This window comes from Protopterus annectens, chromosome 4.part1 (genome assembly GCF_019279795.1).
Source record: "Protopterus annectens isolate FY-2018-M chromosome 4.part1, PAN1.0, whole genome shotgun sequence".
Taxonomy (NCBI): domain Eukaryota; kingdom Metazoa; phylum Chordata; order Ceratodontiformes; family Protopteridae; genus Protopterus; species Protopterus annectens.
In genome coordinates this window covers 905,356,016-905,377,853 of record NC_056734.1, presented here as the reverse complement: position 1 = coordinate 905,377,853, position 21,838 = coordinate 905,356,016, and the positions used below count along the sequence as shown (strand labels likewise).

Sequence of the window (21,838 nt, the reverse complement as noted above, 5' to 3'; positions counted from 1 at the left end):
GGGGAACATATATGAGCACAAGCACGGTCGCCCAGAGGTTCCTGGACTTTGTTAATTCAAATACTCTAGAACTGATATTCTGCAGCTCCATAAGGGGTTCAAATGTCCTAGTACAGTACTCACGAACATGAAAAGTTACTTCACTCTCCCCTGTGTGATGCCCTCCCTGGTAAGGTCGGACCATAAAACTGTCTCATTCAAAGTAACTATTGGATGTGACACCCTCACAGGAGCAAACAAACTAAAGAACTTTTCCAAAGCTAACTTCCGATTAGTAAGCAATGGTGTAAAAAGTTTTATACCCCATGCATTCATAGACAACAATGACTCCTGTGCAGAGGTGTACTCAAATGCACTGTACAAACACTTAAACAGCTGTATAGACTTGGCTGTACCTGACTGGATCAAAACCATGTCCTCCTGAAAAAACAAGCCAGCCTGGTGGACTTCAAGTATAAACAGATTATATAACAAGAGGAAGAAATTGATGTCTAAAAATAAGATGAAACTGACTCAGCACAGGAAGAATTTCCTCCTCATCTTGAACAAGCAAATGAGAAATCATATGAAATCCTCTAAAGCTAAGTATGAAGCTAAAATAGCATCCCTAGCTAAGGATAATCATAAGGCGTTCTTTAATTAATTCCAAAACCTAAAAGGGAATGCTCAGCTTTGTGCAGAACTGGTAATAGATGGTGCCACTCATACTGCACTGGAGGAAATTGCCAACCTGTTGACATATTTGGTGCTAAACTTCACCCCCCCCCAGTCACACTAGCCATTACCCAAAGCATACCCAACAACAGTCCTTTGGCTAGTATCTCTAGAGATCTGGTCTTATGGGTGGTCTTTAAGGCCAAAAACATGGCATCAATAAAACCAGATAACATCCCAGGATGCTTATTAAGCAATCTAAAAGAGGACCTAGCAGATCCACTTAGTGTTCTCTTTAACCATAGCCTGAGAACTGGCTTTGTTTCACTGGAATGAAAACAGCAACAGTAATTCCCTTGCACAAAGAAGGGCCATCAAAAGACCCTGGTAACTATAGACCCATAAGTCTAACCAGACTTATCTGCAAAGCCATGGAAAGAATCACCATGGAACTTATCAACAAGGACATAGGTGACTTTCAAACTCTAGACCAAACCCAATTTGGCTTTGTTAAATGTAGACCATGCACATTTAACCAGGCGGACTTCACCAAAAAAGTCTCCAAAGCCCTGGATGGAGGTAAGACAGTGCACACTGCCTATCTTTACCTGGCCAAGGCTTCTGACACAACCCCCCCCCCACTCAGGTATTATTGAACAACTCTCTCAGATTTCCACAAAATCTCACCAAGGCAACACTGATATATAGACTGCATTTATATAGCATATGTTATGGACAGAAGTAAGGTCAAAAATTAAAAAAAGATAACTGGGTGCACAAGACCCAGGATAAAAAAGTGCCGAATCTTGGTAGGCGCTCTGGTGCCAGGACTGAAAAAAAATGACAGTGTAGAATCCTAAAAATCTAGAAATATTCCTACACGTGGACAGGCAAGACCTAAGGGGAGGATGACCCCCCCCCCCATTGTAGAAGAAAGTAGCAGTCCACAAAAATCACAAAAACTGATAGGCCAAAGAAGACCCATAAAGACGATAGAGTCGACTATTGAGGAAAATAAAGAAATTAGGTATTGTTATTATTATGCAAAAAGCCCAGAACTTCCAGACACAAGATATACAACAAGGTTAAGAGAGAAATTAGAGGAAAGAAAAATACTTCTACAAGAAAAACTGCCAGAAGCTTCATATAAAAATTTGTGGTCATTAATACAACAGATTGGTAAAAAACTGTACATAGACCAAGAAACTTTAATCTGTTTGGAAAAAAGACGTATCTGAGGAATTGTGAAAATATAACCAACAAAACCTAGATATTTTTGAAAAATATAAAAAAGAAATATAGACATGGGAAAGTGAGATTTGATATGGTGCAATATTTATACAAAGGTGAAAACCAATTTAATCAACATAAAGAAGGCAGCCACGAAGATATTTGAAGAGAAACATAGGCAAAGGCATCCAGACATGGAAAATTTCACAATAAAAAAATAATATCCCAAAGAGGGAATGTAGAAAAGATTATTAAAGTAGAAGTTAAAAAAATAGAAGTTGAAGCTATGGAGTGCCTGTGAAGTGATGGATTTGATGTAGAAGGTCTAATACAGGTTACATCACAGCAGGATGGAATGAGTCCCCAGAATAAGGAAAAGCAAGATCATCAGGAGACGTGAAGAAGAAATATGGACATGGGAAAGAAAAAGAGATTTAATATGGTGTGATAGATATGCAAAGAAGAAACCAAAACTAATCAATACAAAAAGAGCAGCACTAAAGATATTTGAAGAGAAATACAGGCAAAAGAATCCGGACATGGAAAACTTTACAATACAAAAAACAAGAAGACAAAGAGGAAAAATAGAAAAGGAGATCAGTAATGGAGACGTTAAAAAAATAGAAACTGAGGTTATGGAGTACCTGCAAAGTGAAGGAATCAGTGTAGAAATCTAACTCTACCACAGCAGGATAGAGCAATAGACCTCCAAATTAAGGGGAAACCTGTGGAACAGGAAGCAACTGGTCAGGTGCCAAATGAAGATATTTTGGAGCCTTCCACAGGAAATGAGTATAAACATTCACTTGAAGCTAGACAGCAAGAAAAGGAACAGGAAACTGGAAACTCTAATGCAGTTATTGTTGAGGACTGATAGGCCAGTGAGTTCTCATATCACAGAGCAATGGATGACACAAGATGAAATTGAAGAGAATGTGTCTCAGGAAGATGCAATAGAACTTTCTATAGAATGCTTGCAGGACATGAAGAATAAAAAATGTGCCCTCAGATAAGAAGAAAATGAGCTAGAAGAAGAGTTGCTTGACTTAATAGAGATAGATAGACATATTAAGATCAATGAAATAAATAGAATGCAAAAGGTCAATAAAACCCAAAAAGTCAGAAGTTTGATAAAACAAACGAACACAGTAATTAGGACTATCCATAGAGATCCGTGCGATATAACAGAAGTAAACAGGCTATATTACTGTAAAACTGAATTAATAACTGATAAAGTTCTACCACATGAACACAGGGTAGTGAGGGAGAGAAAGAGGACAAATCAAATACCATCATGAAAGTTTCAATAAAACTATAAAGCAATTAAGATAAGAAGTGGCACTGTTAGATATAAATAGAAGAGGGATTAGATCAACAAAAATACTTAGAAAGATAGACTTGATAAAAGCAATGCAAAGTATTAGAATAGATCAGGATTTATCATGCACTATCACAAATAAACTAAAAATCTCAGCACAGGCGGAAAAAATTAAAAGATACACAGATAAATATAAAAGAAAAGTACAAAATAAGCAATTTCTTGATGACCCAAAAAGGTTTATAGAGAACTGGGAAACAAGGTAAAAGGAATTGAAAGAACAATAAAAAAAGAAGAAATACATACATTTTGGAGAAGATTCTATGAAGATTCTGTGGAACTTAACAAAGATGTTAAATGGATAGAAGAAGTAAAACAAAGAATAAGAAGTTTAAATATAGAGGATATGAAATGGAATGAAGTAACAGCCAGAAAGATTAAAGTTAAGTTAAAAAAAAGTTTAGTTAAAAAAAGTTAAAAGTTAACAAAGTTAAGAAAATCCTCTAATTGGAAAACCTCTAGCCCAGATGCAGTACCTAACTTCTGGTTAAAACTATTAACATCTTTGCACAAAGATTTAGGCATGTGTAAGAACGATTTATATGTGCACCCTGAACAGACACTAATCTGGCTAACAACAGGAAAAACAATGCTCCTACTTAAGAGTGAACCTTCAAGCTACCCTAAACATTATAGACTAATAACTTGCCCTGCGACAACATATAAACTATATACTGGAACTGATGCTGACAGTTTATAGTGATTTAGAAGAAAACTCAATTATGGCAATAGAACAAGGGGCAATAAAAGAAAGTCATATGGAATAAAGGATCATTTGTTGTTAAATAAAGTCATAGTGGAGAACTGTAAAAAGAGGAAGAATCTTAAGTATTGCATGGCTTGACTACAAAAATGCATTTGATAGTATCCCACATTCATGGATAAAAGAGTGCTTAAAAATGTATAAGATACACCCTACACTGATTAACTGCATTACAGTGGCCATGAAACAGTGGCAGACCACTTTGCAATTAAGCCATGATAAAGGACAAATTATTATGCCAGGGATAAAAATTCAAAGGGGGATATTCCAGGGTGACTGTTACTGTTGCTATTCTACCGTGCCTTTAACCCATTAAGTTGTCTACTTAACAGCTTAGGCCATGGCTATAACTTGGCTCCTAGAAAACAACAAAGTATAAAGATTTCTCATGTTCTCTTTGTCAATTATTTAAAACTGTATAGCTCATCATATGAAGAACTGAAAGCACAACTGGAAATTGTCAAAACTTTTTCAGATGATATAAAAATGTCATTCGGTCTTCATAAATGTGCAAAAGCAACCTTTAAAGCAGGAAAACTGCAGCACCAAGAAAACATTGGTTTGGGACAAGAATGTGATATAAAAGAACCTTTGCAAGAAGGAGTGTATAAATTTTTGGAAATTGATGAAGGATCAACAATAAACCATGAACAAATGCAAATAAAACTTAACAAGGAATACTTTAGAAAACTTAAATTAATCCTAAAAACAGAGTTGACATCTAGGAACAAAATCCAGGCTATAAACCAGTTTGCTCTTCCTGTCTTAACTTCCAGTTTTGGAGAGATTGACTGGCCCCAAAATGTATTGGATTGATTAGATAGGAAAGCAAGAAGAATGTTTCATGCTCACCAAATGATTTATAAAAATCAGTGCACACCAAGATTATATATTCCCCATTCTGAAGGAGGGATGGGCCTCCTTGAAACTGATTACATGTATAGATCTGCAATTGTGAGACTCCACATGTATCTGCTGACCTAACAAGACCCAAATATAGTAAATATTTTTCAACATGAGGAGAATAAATCTAAGATTGCTTTCCTGCTTAAGCTGCTAGAAGCATATCAGAATCAAGCAGGATGGAAGTCAAACCACAAGTAGATAAAAATCAGGCAGCAACTGAATGTGCCAAAAAAACAAAAGAAAGAATATAAGGCAAAGGACCAGATGAAAAGGCAAGAAATATGGAAAATGCATAAATATAGCTGCAAGTATAGAAAACTTCTGGAAGAACCTCAAGTTGATCAGGAACAAATTAAGGAATGGTTAAGGAGAGGTGAATTCAAGCCAGGAGATGAAAGGTTACTATTATTGGCCCAAGATAGTGGGCTATGTACAAGTTGGTTTACAAAGTCCATTGAACATGTGGGAGAAACAGACAAATTTAGGTTTCGTAAAACAGAATTGGAAACAATTGCATATCTCATTGCTGGCTGCAACATACTAATGGCAGAAGGACTGTATACTGAAAGGCATAATAATTTGGCAAGACTTTTGCACTGGAGATTGTGCAAACATTATGGTATTGACGTGGCTGAAAAACACTGGAAACATGAGCAACAAAACATCATAGAAAATGATGAAGTCTCCATCACATGGGATCATCCATTACCAACAGTTCAAAAGATAGATACTAAAAATGGATATAGTGATTCACAAAAAGAAGACAAAAGTAGCATTGATCATTGAAATTGACACACACAGTGACTACAGTGTCCTGTGTACCAAGACACAAAGTCATAAATATCAGGATTTGCAAGCAGAAATTAGACTAATGTGGAAGAAAGATATCCATGGTTCCATTAGGAGTAAGAACATCCAATAGTAGTAGGAGCAATGGGTCTTATAAAAATAATCTACAGTTATATTTAGATATGTTACCAATACATGTAACTCTATGTGAATTGCAGAAGGAGTCATTGCTGGATACATTGTGGGTGCTGTGAAGAGCACTTCTGGCTGACTTCAAAGATGGAAACAATACTAATTTCATGAACTCTAATCATACTCTGACTTAGGAATGGGGTCTATTCCCATCATGGTATTAGAAACGCAAAAGATTTGGAGAAATTAAAAATTAGGGATTAAAACTTATGCCACTAGATGTGCAGCCAATTGGCTCACTGACAAAACACATACTGTCAAAGTTGGTGATTCCACCTCTACCAGTAGACCTGTCACCAGTGACATACCACAAGTTTCTGTGCTGGGTGCTGTACTGTTTGGAATCTACTTCTTGGAAGTCCAGGCTAATTTAGATGGCCTTTGGCTTATCAAGTTCTCTGATGTTTTCAAACTGGGTGCAATCATTTAGCCCCCAATTTATGTTAACATACTACAGGGTGCGCTAACACAGTCAAATAACTGGTGCCAAAGCCATGGTCTAAAATTAAATGCAAAAAAGTGCATTATTATTCCCTTTGGCAAAGTAGAATTCCCCAATAACTACAATATTAGCAACACCCCCTCCCAAGCTCAAACCCAGTGGTGTGAGACCTAGGAACACAGGCAGAGCACAATCCGAAATTCAACCACCAAGTTTCTTCTGGGGTAAGGAAAGCATTCTATGTTGTGCATCTCATAAGTAAAGGCACCAAATCCAGGTCTATGGATGTTATACCCTCACTGCACTTAACCCTCATCAGACCACTAATAAAGTACAATACTCCCTTTTACATGTACCTCAACAGACACCTGCAGCAGCTGGACAGACCACAGAGGGTCCTCATCAAGAAAATACAGAACCACCAAACTATGACCTACATGGATAGACTAAAACCCCTGTCACTGTACTCTACATCATATAGGCTGCTGAGAGGAGACTTGTACCTGGCCTACAAGGCAGTCTCCCACTCTTAAATGTTAAAGTATCTGTTTAATTGATTGATTAATTAATTAATTAAATGACTGTTGTTGATGTATAAATAGGGGAATGTGTTTTTTGTAATTTTGTACTCTTTGAAGGCTGTTGTGGCCGAGGCGCTAAGTCAGTGTAATACATTTTACTGTGGAACTGAATCCTATTGTTGTGTTTTGGACTATTTTGCAGGTTTTGCTGTTGGTTGTAATTTTAGTCTCCCACTCTGGCCTGATGGATATGCTTCACGTATTCAAATCTAATGGCACAAAAGTTACTCATACTAGGGATTTTAACATCTCCTGTGGCATTAACAGAGCATAATGTAGAGACAAATATGTCTCCTAGAGACTACTGCTCCTCTGAAACAAACTTCAAGTTTACGTGAAGCAGAGCTTCTTATTGATTCCATTCAAGCACAACCTGGATAAATGGATGGAAGACCACAAATTCACCCCAGAGGTGGCATCCATGTCCCTCATGGATAGGGGGAGTCAGTGTTGACCACAGACTAGGTTTGCAAAATATGTTCACTTAATAAGAACAGATGGGGAAACTTGGGATTAACATGGCTAGGCTTATAAGGGCTGTAAGGCCGCTAGTCTAGTAACCATCTATGAACTTATGAACCTAGAACCAAACTCAAGACAGTAATTCTTCAGTTCTTTGTAGTTTCTAGTTATTCTTCTAGCGTGATAGCAGCACACTAATTAAGCTCCTGTATTGCAATTACAATCTACTGTAATATATGTTAACATTTATTTACTATGTAGCATTAGTTAAAAGGTGCTTAACAGACTTTGCTGAAAAAGCATATGCATCTGAATAAAAAATGGTAGAAATGAAGACAATACTGCTCAGACATTTCCTGGCAGTGCACTGTGGAAGCTCATTACAAAAAATACTCAGTAATTTACAAGACAGCATTAATCTAGCAATGAAAAACTACTTTCTCAGAAAAAAATATGAACATAGTGTGCTTTTACTTCCACTTAGAAAAGCTTACGGATATGTCTTAGAAGTGAAAGGACAGATAACAGGCAAAGTTCCAGACACCAGTGCAAATGTAATTTGAGCAAATGCCTTTTTGGGGGGTAAAATCTTCCAAAAATAGCATTGACAGAAAAGATAAATTCATTGTCTTGGAAGTTATGTTTGCATCCATTATTACAAACAATGTACTTTATCAAAACTTCTTTTGGAAACATTAGCCACAAGGAATAACTCTTGAGCTACATGCCTTAATGACACTTATAACAATAAAATAAAAAATAATTTAGGTCTGGTTCACTTGAAATCAGAAATACGATAAATAGTTTGCCTTAAAAGCCATTAAAGGATTCAAACCCCGCAACCTCCCACCAAGGATATTCCTCTGCACCACCACTCGACACCATAGATAACATGTATAAAATATGCAATAAAATAAAATACAATGGTGGGGAGAAAAAGACATGAAATATCAAATGCTGCACCCTTGACATGGAAAACAAAGTTTTTTTTTTTTTTTTTTTACACATATAATGATCCTAAAGACATGCTGTATGTGGATTGGACACACTAAATTGGTCCTGGGCATGAGTGTGTGCATGTGTGAGCCCCTTCTGTGGAAGGTTGGGCACTGGGCTGTCAACTCGACACCATAAAATTCCACTGCCAATCATGAGCAGACAGATGATCCACTGTGGTGACCCTAACCGGGAAAAGGCGAAAGTAGAAGAAGTGGAAGAACTCTGGCATTATTCAAGACCCGCAATAGCTTATGAGTTTTGAAGGGCAAAGACAGGACACATCAAAGCATATTTCTCCAACTAACAGCATAACACCTCCAGACAACGCCCTAATTGAGGGTGGGACAAAGACTTACATCAGGAATGGATTTAAATATCATTCTTGTACACTTAGAAAGTCACTAGAACAACAATTTTTGCAGCAGCATACAGTTACTGAAAGATGTGGAGTCTGAAGCAATAATGGCTAAATGTAATCATCTGCATACACAGAATATGTGAGAGGGGACATCACCGACATTCTGTCAACTCCAGGACAAGTAAGAGGTATGCGATATGTGTGTGTGTGTGTGTGTGTGTGTGTGTGTGTGTGTGTGTGTGTGTGTGTGTGTGTGTGTGTGTGTGTGTGTGTGTGTGTGTGTGTGTGTGTGTGTGTGTGTGTGTGTGTGTGTGTGTGTGTGTGTGTGTGTGTGTGTGTGTGTGTGTGTGTGTGTGTGTGTGTATGTGTTTTACCACGAGAATGAGTGTGTGAAAAATTGAATGGGAAGAAGATGCCTGAAATTCTTACTGTATTATTTGTCTAGCTGGTTTTTTATGATTTAAGCTTAAGGCTTTTGGAGAGGAGCTAAATGCTTTTGAAGTGTTTTCAACATAGCCTCTACATAATAAGTGTTGCTTTATTTATATATGGGATGAAAGATTTGATTATCCACAAAGAATTTCACATCTAGTTTCTAAGCTTATTTCTACATCTTGCAAAGTTTTTAATTATAAAAACAAGAATACATTTTATGTGAAACTATGCCATTTAATATATGGCTTCAAGCATTTGTCATCTATAACATCCACAAAAGTGAGGTAATATGATGGCTTTGTGGATGTGATTGATATAATATTTATCTCAAAGAAGTACAGACAGTGTTATTGTCTCAGGACCTCAAAGTTAGAGATTCTGTGGAAATTAGAAAAAAGTCTGTACCATTAATTTAGTTGTAGGTACCTTTGCAGAAGGTTGGAAATAAGTAACAAACACTAAACACACCAGGAAAGGCATAAACTGTTGCAAATTAAATGTTCATTGTTTACCTTACAAGTTATTTTAAGAAGCATATATGTTAAGGGACTTTAATCTTTTTTTAAGCAATTGCAATACAGTGTAACTAGTTTATGCTAGGCTCCAGAAATCTGCATCTGGTGCTAGTCAAATCATAATATATGACTACCTGGGATCATTTAGAAGTTCTAAGTACAAGCATGTTTTAAACCTTTTAAATCATGGCAATAAGATTTGATAAATAACTAACTTGCTTGTATCTGTACAAGCCTACTGCTAGTTTGCACCAATCCAACAGCGATGATGCCTGGTGTTTTGGGGTATGCCACATTATATAACATAAGGCAAACAGATTAAACTACAAATTAATGCTATAACTGTACCAAGATTGAAAAAAAAAATCAGTTGTGTCAAATGAGAATTTGTCAGCCTTCGCAAAAAATATATGTGAAGTGCTGTACCTCCCACCTCTTTCTTTCCTGACTCAAGCAAAGCAATCACTAGAGATCCATTTAAAGATCATTCATACTTCTCACTCTTCTGGAAACAAGACAGACACAGCATTTTTAAGATGCTGGCAATAATAAAAAAAGTTAAATGTGGTTTAGCAAATCCACTCTGTCTCACAGTAATGGACTCGCTGCACTTTCTTATGGACATTAATATTAGAAGGTCTGTGGTTCCCAGTGACCTTTGCTCTTGAAGTAGTTTCCAAATATGTTATGAGGAGAACATACTGTTGATATATATAGAAATATATATAGATATATATAGATATATATATATATATATATATATATATATATATATATATATATAAAGTATATAAATATATATATATATATATATATATATATATATATATATATATATATATATATATATATATATATATATATATATATATATATATATATATATATATATATATATATATATGTATATATAAATATATAGATATATATAGATATAGATGTATCTTTATCATGAAATTATGCTAGCTGAGGCAGAACTCAGTTAAGTTCCATTGCCTTCTCTTGATCTTCTAAACAGGACAGGTTAGACAGGCTAACTACCATCAAACAATCACTAATACAATTTATATCAGTTTTCTAAAAGCTGTGAAGAAATGTCAAAATACAGTTATTCAAAATACTGAGCCACAGAATATCTTATGCTATGTTTTTTTATGTTATGCTGTAAGCTGAAAACAGGAATATACAAAGTCAGCTATTAAAACATTTTGCATCTCTCTCATGGATTGTTCTAGTGTAAAACAATGCATCAGTTAAATGTACATGGTGTGTGTGTGTGTGTGTGTGTGTGTGTGTGTGTGTGTGTGTGTGTGTGTGTGTGTGTGTGTGTGTGTGTGTGTGTCTATGTGTGCAAAAATTGCTATCCATAGCTCTTGCTCCTGTTCTGTTTGTTTCCCACAGATGTGCCACATGCTTTAATTTTATGTCAGTTGTGGATATGATTCCTTAGTGGAGATATGTTGGGGGAAGAGTAAAAGTACATGAGAAGATACATTTCAGACTTGCTTTACACCAATGTAGAATGGCCGTCTCACCTGTGGGATCTATAATTATTGGTGTTATTGCACATGGACCATAAGTCCTTCAATCAACTCAGATATTCATGCTCAGCACACAGGAAACTTTCAGGATGTCCATAGTATCCTGAAAACAAGACTCATGCTATTACTTTAAGAACTGGCATTTTGAGGTGAGGTCACTATAATAAACCTTCCCCCATTCATGGTCGAACTAGAACCATACCATATGTGAATACACTGCAGTGAGCCAATTGATTTACCAGAAAAGAACATGCTAATCGCATTGCTCTGGCTTTAAACAATCACTATTAACTTAATTATTGGGCTCCCTTAACTTTATTTATCATCTCTGTCGCCTGATCTTATACTTTATTTTGAAACTCTACTCAATTTCACTTTAATACATATACAATTGTCTTTACTATTTACCTCCTATCTGTGTTTCTGTTACCTCTTTCCCTCTGGCCTTACATTCTCTCTCTACCCCGCTTTCTTATTTTTTTCTTTTTCTCTGAAAGACATTATGACTTTTGAAATGGAAAAGTATCCTGTGTCAGTTTTTGTACCCTACGTCTTGCTTTTCTAATACCTGATTTGTACATATGCATATTCTGAACGTGATGTTGACGCATTACTTAGACAACAATGTATGTGCTTTATAACCATGTTTTCTAAGTCTGTTATGGTATCGTGATTGTAACCTGTTATGTTCCTTCTGTTTTTCCTGGAATGTAGCCGAAATTAGTCTGTTTGGGATCAGTCCACATATGTAACTCATCAGACATCTGCAGCAGCTGGAGAGACCTCAGAGGTTTCTCATCAAGAAGATTCAGGGCCTTCAACACATGACCTACATGGACAGACTGAAGGCTTTCTTACTGTACTCTGTATCTTATAGGCTGCTGAGAGATGACTTGTGCCTGGCCTACAGACCAGTCCTGGAAGCTGCCTTAATGGAAATGCCACACATTCGCAAGTCAAATGGGACAAGATTGACTCGCTGTAGGGATCTTAAGCTAGCCTATGAAATTAACAAGATATGCTGGAGAGACAGATACTGTATGTCTCCCAGAGATTTCTACTCCTCTGGAACAAACTCCCAATTCTCATAAAACAGAGCTCCTTGATGACCCTATTTTAGTGTAACTTAGACAACTAGATAGGAAGACCATTAATTTATCCCAGGGGTGTCACCTATGTCCCTCCTGGATAAGGGCAGTTGGTGCTGATTATGGATTTGTGCTGAAAATATAGACCATACAACTTGGTCAATAAGAGAACAAAGATATAACATGGATAGGCTTCAAAAGGCCCTAGGGCCAGTAGCCTAGTAACCTCCTGTGAACCTATGAACCTAAATAGAAAGAATAAATACTTAATAAACAAGTTAAAAAATAAAATTTCTTAATGTATACAAAGACACAACATGACACATATTTTAGAATAAAAAAGCAAAGTAATTTATTAATACTTAGAAATAGACCTGAGAAGTATTTGTACTACATAATTCCTTAAATCAATTGTCATGCTTTCTAAATATATGTTATAGTGATTTTACAGCTGAAATTGATGTATAATTTGATTACAATGAGAAAGCTGAACTACAAAAAATACACACATTATGGTGTCATCTGCCTCATATAAAGCATGATAATATAGTTCTATCATCTTCCATTTTGTGTCCAAATATATGACCAGTAGTTATAACACTTCCACTCTACTAGCCAGTGTAATAGGTAGCACGGTATGTGTGTTACTGAGTGGTGCTAACCTAAGTATACTGTTAGTTATATTAAGAATGGGTACTGATTGAGTGCATGGGTTTAGCCATACAAAAAGTTATGCATCCTATGTTTCCTTCTGTTTCTGACTCTGTATCTTTCATCAAAGTAGTGCAGACTGAAAACTTTGTATCTTTGGAATGCCATGTACCTTTCTGTGTCTTTGGGTAAATCTGATATTTTATATGGCTATGAATCAATTAAATGAAATTAATTGAAAAGAGCCCCTGCAATATATGAAATAAGAAGAATGGACACATTTAAGATCACTTTCTTTCTCTGTTTGTCTTAGGTGTTAGATCCAACTTTCCAGTATACAGAACACTCTAATTAAGGAGATAAGTTCAACATAAACTTGCAGTATTATAGACATTCATAATTAGGATAATATAGGAAGGCAAGAAACTCTTTTTATGAGCAATCAAAATGAATCATATGCTGTTTCTCATACTACATAACTAATATTATATAGTATGAAGTGATTAATTCTCTAGACGTACAGTACTACATAATTTTGTTAATATCTTTACTAAATCTTTAGGTATCGCAAGACTTGCATCCAGGTTTTCATGCTGATCTTCATCTTTCCAAATTATCAAGGAGTCCCCTGAAAGAAAATGTAGACATAATTATATGTTTTTTGCAAATTATCACTGCCATTTGTACTTCCTAGCAATACTTCACATGAACTCTGTTGTATCATCAGAATAAAGATATATATTTTTATTGGATCTGTGCAAATCTTCATAGGTTTTGCCTTATCTCTTAAACTTTTGTGGCAGAACATCAAAATGTTAACCAGTATTCCTTTTCCAACACCCTTACCTCCAGACTGAGGGTTAGTGGTAGTTTACTGGGTTTAAATCAGGCACCAAATTAAGGAGCAGGACATATTTTGAAAGACCATAACACAATTTATTTCATTTTCTGGAAACCTGGCACCATCCATAACCAGTTCCAATACCCATCAGCTACTCTATGCAGTGTATACCCTAAGAAGGACTTGTTAATCCCTTTCCACTACTTTTGAAATTTTAAATTGATTTTGATGTTAGGGCCTCTGTTAATAATTTAGCATTAGCATTTATTAAAGAAATTGGATGATAAGTATTAGGGATAAATATTCCTTGTCCTGCCTTCGGAACAAGAACAACCTTTGTTGTAGTGTACAAATGAGGTAGAACTAATGCCTCATTTACTCAGTTAAAGACTTTGCTTAACCTTAAATGCTCAAATCCTGACTGTTTTTTTCTCTGACATATCCCCTTTTTCATTCTTTAAAGGACTATATTTATTTCCTCCATAAATATTTTACTATCCAGCTCTGCCTTTTTTCACCATAAACAAAAGTGAGCCTTCCCATAATTTCAACATGCTTATCATGACAGATTATTTTCATACTTTGCTCTATAGTGACAGACATTACTGTAAAAGCTTTCCATAATTCTACTTGTATACTTCCCATCATCCATTATAATTCCCTGCAAATGCCATGATTAAATAGCCCCATCTTTTTTCCTTTTTATTTCCAAGCCAAAGATTTACCAGACAGTTCATTAATGTCCACCAAAAATCCTTTCTCCTTACCACCTTTTCTTCTGAAAATCGCCATCATGGCTTCAATAACCAATACTTTTATAGATTCTGCAATAACCTGTCTTTCAGATTATTCAATTGCAAATTCTTATCTACCAGTTTTTTATATATTTTTATTATTGCTCTTTGTTCTTTAATAATTCATACTCCATTCTTCTTCAACATTCCTCTCCATTCAATATTCCATTAGTACACTTTTAATGGTGCCATTCAGGGTGGATTTGTTTTGCATTCTTCCTAAAGTGTCCATTACAAGAACTCTTTAAAAAGTTGCACACATTCACTTTTCCTATACTCGTGCTCCCACCTCACTATTCTCTCCAGTTCCATGACTCTAATCTTTTCAAACACAGTGTTTGCTTTATTACTAGCTTACTGTGTGCATGATCAGTCTACTCTTCTTTCCAATGTACAGCTTCCAAAACTCTACCATCTCTCCTCCTCTTACCAAATGACTTTTCAGCTTGCTTCACTGCATACATTTATTTCTACAGAAAGAAAAAACAGCTGAGTCTTGGTAATCTCTCCTCTATACATTTATCCACACTACCATCTTTTCCCACATGAGCAAAGTCTATTTGGTCCTTTTGTCAGATTTTCCAGTATCAATCCTCCTACCCAAAGTAGAATTCAAAGCATAAAAGGTAGTGTTGTCACCTCACAACAAGACCCTGGCTCAATTCTCGGCTGCGGTGTCTTCTGTGCAGAGATGCATTCCAAACACATGCAGTAGGTGGATTGGACACTCTAAATTGGCCATAGGTGTTAGTGTGCATGGCACTATATGGTGTGAAAGCCACCTGTCATATATATTATGTATATACACATACACAAATGCACACACTTATATATGTGTATATACATGCACACACATGCTCTCACACACTTGCTCCTTCTGCTCCTCAAAGTTTAGTCTATCACTCATTACCATGACTACCTGAGGGTAAGACTCTGGACCATAACAAGCACTTCTCCCTTCTTGCCCCATGACAAAACTGTAGCCATCTATCATGCAGAGTTTTCCCTCCATTGTCCACATGCTTTAGCTTCAGTTCTTGAAGCAAAATAATGGATACCCCTTTCTATCTAGCTTCTTTTACCATCACTGACTTATATAAGAGGATGATACACTTGAGAGAAAGGCTATATTGCCTCCTATGAATCCTACATCTAATGACTCTGCCTTTTTCACTTCAGTTTGAGCTAGGTCATAAAATGACAGTTGGACACCATGGTCAAGACCCAATCCTTGAAGCTATGGATGGTGAATGGAGTACTTAGTTACAAGATACAGCAATGGGTCCAACCCACTTCTTTCTTGTTTTTGCTTCTTGTCTGATAGACTTAAGGATGTAACTTCCTACCAGCATTTCATAGGTTAATAGGTAAATACTATGCTTGCTGCACTTGCAGGCCACTTTAAGCCTAGACAATTTCCATGTGGTGCTTGAATTAACTAATCTAGTTATTCTGATGCCACTTTTCTTGCTGTTGTGCAGTAGATCCATCAGTATTAGGTTGGAGGATACCTTGTGCTTCAGACATAGGCTAACTCTTAGCAGTCTGTAAGATATTCCCCGGGATTCATGAAGCTGATATTTTCCATGCAGGAACAATGTAGGAGCTTCTGCATGGAAAATGGCTGCAGAGCGATTCAGAATAGTGCCATTTTCACGTGCACGAGCGGTCCTACACTGTTCTAGCACAGAAAACTGGCAAATATGCAAATCACCTCATTTTCTGGTGAAAACCATGCATATGAGGTGATTTTGCAATCCAGCAAGCTGCCAGGTCTCCACGCTAGAACAGTCCCCTAGATTCACTATCGTTTGTGCATGACTAAGTTAGTCATGCACGGAAATGGCCATTTAGGAACATAACGGTAGTGTGTCATGCATATTAATGATGGTGCGTTGCCTCAGCTCCTAATCCTAAATGGAGCATGTAAGAGTGCAGGGGGCATGTCTGAGAGCAGAGCTCTCAGAATATACATTCCCCTGCAATGAAGGATTCCAGAAAGGGAGTATATAATGAGTGAGACCGCTCATAGTAGCATTGCCACCCTTTACAATCCCTAAAGTGGGACATGTGAATTACAAACTTCAGAGTTTGCAGGGCAAAACATACCCATGACCAGTACAAAGGACTAACCTTCACTTTTTCGGCTTAATAAAAGCTTCATCTTGTCGGATTTTAGTTGCTTATTCTGTGTCTGATAACATGTAGGTGTTTCAGATACAGAATTAACGGTTTTGTGCAACTATGGCATGAAATATAGGAAAAATGTTTGTCCTACAATCTCTGGACATTTGCCATTTTTACTATTTCTTTGCAGGACACAATTGCCCAAAGAGGGACTGTCCCTCTCAAAGTGGGACAGGTGGTAATCCTAGATGTATGCATACCCCCAGCAACATCCCCCCACATGTTTAAGAGCAATACTGATTAAAAAAAATAAAAAAATATATTTTTTTTAATGAAACAGACGAAGCTTAACCATAGGTGTATGGGTTTGCCCATCGCTTAGCTATGGTTACTGCAGCTTAAATAGCAGAAAGAGGATAAAATGCAAGATATATGCAAATGAAGCGATACAGCAATAGTGTAGTGGGCAGAGCATTCGCCTTACAAGCAGTCATTCCCCATTTGAGTTCCACTGCAATACAGTCCTTTTTACATTTCAAATCACTGTATGATCAATATTTTTAGGTGCATAACCTAATAAATAACATATACTTGTGAGATGGAGTACTGCATTTAATGCAGATTTGAGGTGTCAGTGTCATAATGTTGCAAAGCCCGCATATAATCACATGTGGCCCATACAGTATCACAGATACAAATGAAAAGTAAACTGTGTAATGAACGATAACCCCATACATCTTGCAAATTCCCTACCTCCCCAAGAACCATCACATTGCTACTGTCTAAAATATAGCAGTAGTAAGTGGTAGTAAGCATATTTAAGCAGTAGTAAGCGAGTTTAAGGCACATTTGCGCGGGGGTAAGTAAAGTGCACACAGGTTAAGCAATATTGAAGCTTATTCTCTGTAAGCATATGTAACCAGAGGTTAGCACTGCTTACCTTTGCACAAACCAGCGCGAACCCACTTACAATTGCTTAAAAGTGCCTTAATCACTCTGTATGCATCAGCTGCTGTTCTGGGCAAAAAAAAAAATAACCAGGCTTTGCACCCTTGACACTACAGTCACAGTACTTAACCACTAAGCCATCACAGCAATATATATAAGAATGAGGTTTCAACAAACAAATCCATACCATAGGAAAATCAAACAGAACATGTGAAAGGAATCTATGTACAGTGTGATGTTGTATAACCTGCTACATAACATCAATATGTAAACTGGAGTACTGCAGTAAGGCCAGATGTGAGGTGTTATTGTAATAAAGTGTTGAAGTCCCCAGGAACCCATGCAGTGTACATACACATGAATCATGGATACCAGACACATATATAACATGTAATGAATAATAAATCAATGCCAAAAGGCAAATATAATGCAAATTAAATATTAACCAATGCTAAGCATTGCAGAGCTTAGCTTAGGTGGTGTAAGCAATGTGTAAGCTAGCTAACTCACACTGCCCATTACTATACCCCTTTAAGCAATGCTAACCTTTGGTAAGCAGGTGTACCCATAGCCTAGCCTTTTCAAAACTGTCCAATCACGGAAAAGTGTGGGAAATTGAGTGTATTTAAACCCCACAGGCGGGAATACTTCCCATAACTGATTGCAGCTCCCTACTGTAGGCAGAATGGCAGGAGTTGGGGAAGGCACTCAATTTAGAGTGCAGCGCTGGGGCATCCAGGAGTCCAGATTCATGGTATGGCTCCTGGTAAAACACCATGAGCAGAGACTACTGCAGGGCCAGTGCTAGGGCTCCCAGTATAAAGCAGAGGCCTGGGACAGTCTCGCCCATGACCTCATCAGTGCCAGTGGTATCCACTAGACTGGTGAGCAGATCAGGCATCACCATGCTTACGTGAAGTGGCAGAGGGGGGGATCTCTTGGAACAGTGGATCCAAGAATCCAGGCAGATGGATGATGCCCCAGCACTAAGTACTCATTCTACTATGTAGATAATAATTGCCTAGCTTGTGTATACTATGGATAGGTAATGGCTAAATATCACTGTATTTCTCTGACAGCTGCAGATGAGTGGGCTGCGAACCAGCAAGCTCATTCTGCTAGGCTGCAAAGGCTGCGTCGTGAGGCAGGTTAGTAATATTCCTGCATGTACTGTCATAACAAATAAATATAACAGTTCTAGAAAGTGTTGTACCAGTATAAAAATGTATCGTGTATGGGATGTACTGAATAAACTAGACAATATGGTAGGAAGACTGTCATTTAGGTTGTATATAAATAAAGGTGTAATATCCTGTGAATAAAGGTATAACCCCTGGAGTGCTTGTGTTTATTCTGCTTTCATATGTTGTTGTAGTGTTGCATGCTATAAATAGTACTGTTGCATTAAGCAGTATTACCCACACTGTGGAATGCAGATAAAATGTGTAGAAAGTTCAGTACAACAATGTTGGAAATTCCAAGAGGGCAGTCATATTGTACAACTGAGGGAGACTTAGACAGAAAACATTGCAATGATTCACACCAATTCCCTGATAGCACAGTGTACTTTGATGTTAACTGTAATATGTTTGCCACACACACAGCAGGGGTTTTAATCGCAGAAGTGGTAGTAAGTTGTATGCATAATCATACCCCACAACTGTACAGAGTTTGTCAGAATGTTCAGATAGAAAGCTGTATGCATAATTACACCCAACTATACAGAATTTGTTAGAATGCTCAGATAGTAAGCTGTAAGCATAACCATAGCCATCAACTGTACATACTGTGTCAGTATGTTCAGGTAGTAAGCACTATGCATATTCATACCCCTCAACCATTCCAATCTGTCCAACATGTCCAGAGAAATGGCCCAAATCTGCTGCCTGTTACCCGGTTCCCCTGACAAATCAGTGTGACGATCCAAGAAATATAGGCAGCTTTTAATGACATATAACTGATAGTCAGACCTGTACATAGCCAGAGAATGTATATGAAAACAAACATGTCATTGTAGCATTTCACCCAAAATGTATGAGAGCAATACTCAAAATATGTCACATTAACACCTGCATCTTTTTAAGCCTTGACCACAGTGTGTGCAATAACAGATTGAGAGGTATGTGTATAACATCAACATGGATTCTGGGAGCATGTGTAGAAATTATCAGGAAGTGTTAACAACAATTGTCTCAACAGCTATATCAAGTAAGAGGTGTAGACTATACGTAAGGCACAGTCCACATATATACTAATCTACAATCATACCATTGTACAAAGTAAGGCCATTGAGTAATGTCACAACAGATGTAAGGGACAGATCACTGCAGTGACTAAAAACGTTGTGAAAAATACAGGGATATATTAGTTGTTAATTGACCTTTCTCTCTCACCCCCACCTTATGTGCAACAATAACCTAATTACACACCTCAATGGGTACGTGTACACTCCAGACTTTTGTTGGGACATATGTCCTATTGGTTTATAAATATTCACATTTGGTTAAATGCATGTGCCATGTTAAAATACCCCCATATTGGTAGCCTGTTGCTATTAATGAAACCTGCATGCTGTTGTAATGGCCACTGTTGTTCCATATATGCATGTGTTCTGCTTGCTCTGCAACTGTGCTAAATCTGTTGTCTTGGGTTAATGGGAATACCTATGCATGCTGTTATAACTAATCCTGAATACTGTTGACTATTACTAACCCATATCTTCCTTAAAACTGCAACACCATAGCTCGTATGGGAAGGCTGGTCCCAGCGGAACCACCTGTCCCACCTCAGCTGGCCATGGCACATCTGGGGCCCAGCCTGGGACCTCCTCCTTTGTTGGTCCTGCAACACCTTTGGGTGGAGCCACCATAGGGGAAGGGGCTTGCCCCCCCCTGGGAGCAGGGGCGAAGAGGAACCTGTCACCCGTAGTCAGGTCCAGGGCATGGTGTGTAGGCAGCTCGACAAGGAGATTTGAGACCAGCTACACCAGCTTGAGGGCCGCATGGTGCAATTAGAGGGTGAGCCTGCCCCTTCTAGCCAGCCCCCAGCACAGCCACCTTTGGGGCCGTGAAGGTGCAGTGGTGACTGCTCATGGGTGGGGAACTCAGTCCCACTGTTTCCATTTGGGGGCTCATGTGCTTGCGACATTCAAACACCCCTCCCCGTCCAAGGTGTCCCCCCCACAACTGTCATATACCATCCCTGTATGCTGTCTTGTCTGTCTTGTCTATCATCCTACCTAACCTATTCTCCCCAAGCATACCTACTCTCCTTCCCCAACATCCCACTCAAATTAAAAAAAAAAAAAGGCAATCTGTTCCCCAAAAAAAATCTTGTCCCATACATAGCTGTCCATTTCACACACGTCAACTGGACACATGTAATCTGGTCTAACTGGCATCACAACATATTATTGTTGTCCTGACCCCTCTCTCAGGGGTTTGAGTGTCCAAATCCACCTCCAAATTCAGTGTATATGCACAGCTCAGCTGTTGCTGTAGAAGAAATGGGCAGCTATGGACCTACCTTACACCCTTCCTGCACATCCCAAGCTATTTTCCTTACTGCCTTTCCCTCCTTGTGCCCCTTTTTTTACCACTTTCCTATCAACCCCTTTTTCTTTTCTTTTAAAGAAATTAGCTTGGGGTAAGCGGGAGTAAGTGCTTTTAAGCAGCAATAAGCGGGTTTAAGCCTGTTTGTGCGGGGGTAAGCAATGGGCACACATGTTAAGCAATATTAAAGCTGAGTATAAGCAACTGTAACAGGAAGTTAGCACTGCTTACCTCCACTCAAACCTGTGCAAATCTGCTTACAACTGCTTAAAAGTGCCTTAATCACTCTGTATCCAATGGCCCTTATTCTGCCCAACAAAAAAATAAACAGCCTTTACAAGTCTTGAACCCAGGAGCCTGCACACTATAGCCAATGTGATTTACCACTAAGCCATGGCAGATATACATTACCCAGATGTTTTCACAAATATAGCATCCAGCAATATCATTCAACAGTACAGGAAATGTATTTATACATGTAGATGTATTTGTGTGTGTACATATATTTATAAATAAATAGATATATACCTCTCTCACCATATATTATGCACACACACACACACACACACACACACACACACACACACACACAC

At 37.7% G+C, this 21,838-nt stretch overlaps 1 protein-coding gene across 1 annotated transcript in view; it reads right to left on the bottom strand.

The window, feature by feature from the left end:
• Positions 1-12,903: 12,903 nt before the first annotated feature.
• LOC122801113 (IgGFc-binding protein-like) overlaps positions 12,904-21,838 on the bottom strand; it is a 495,969-nt gene continuing 487,034 nt past the window's right edge. The window contains exon 5 of the mRNA XM_044070643.1: positions 12,904-13,612. Coding sequence (XP_043926578.1) covers positions 13,601-13,612 — 12 coding nt within the window. The 3' untranslated portion in view covers positions 12,904-13,600. The remainder of the gene's footprint in view (positions 13,613-21,838) is intronic.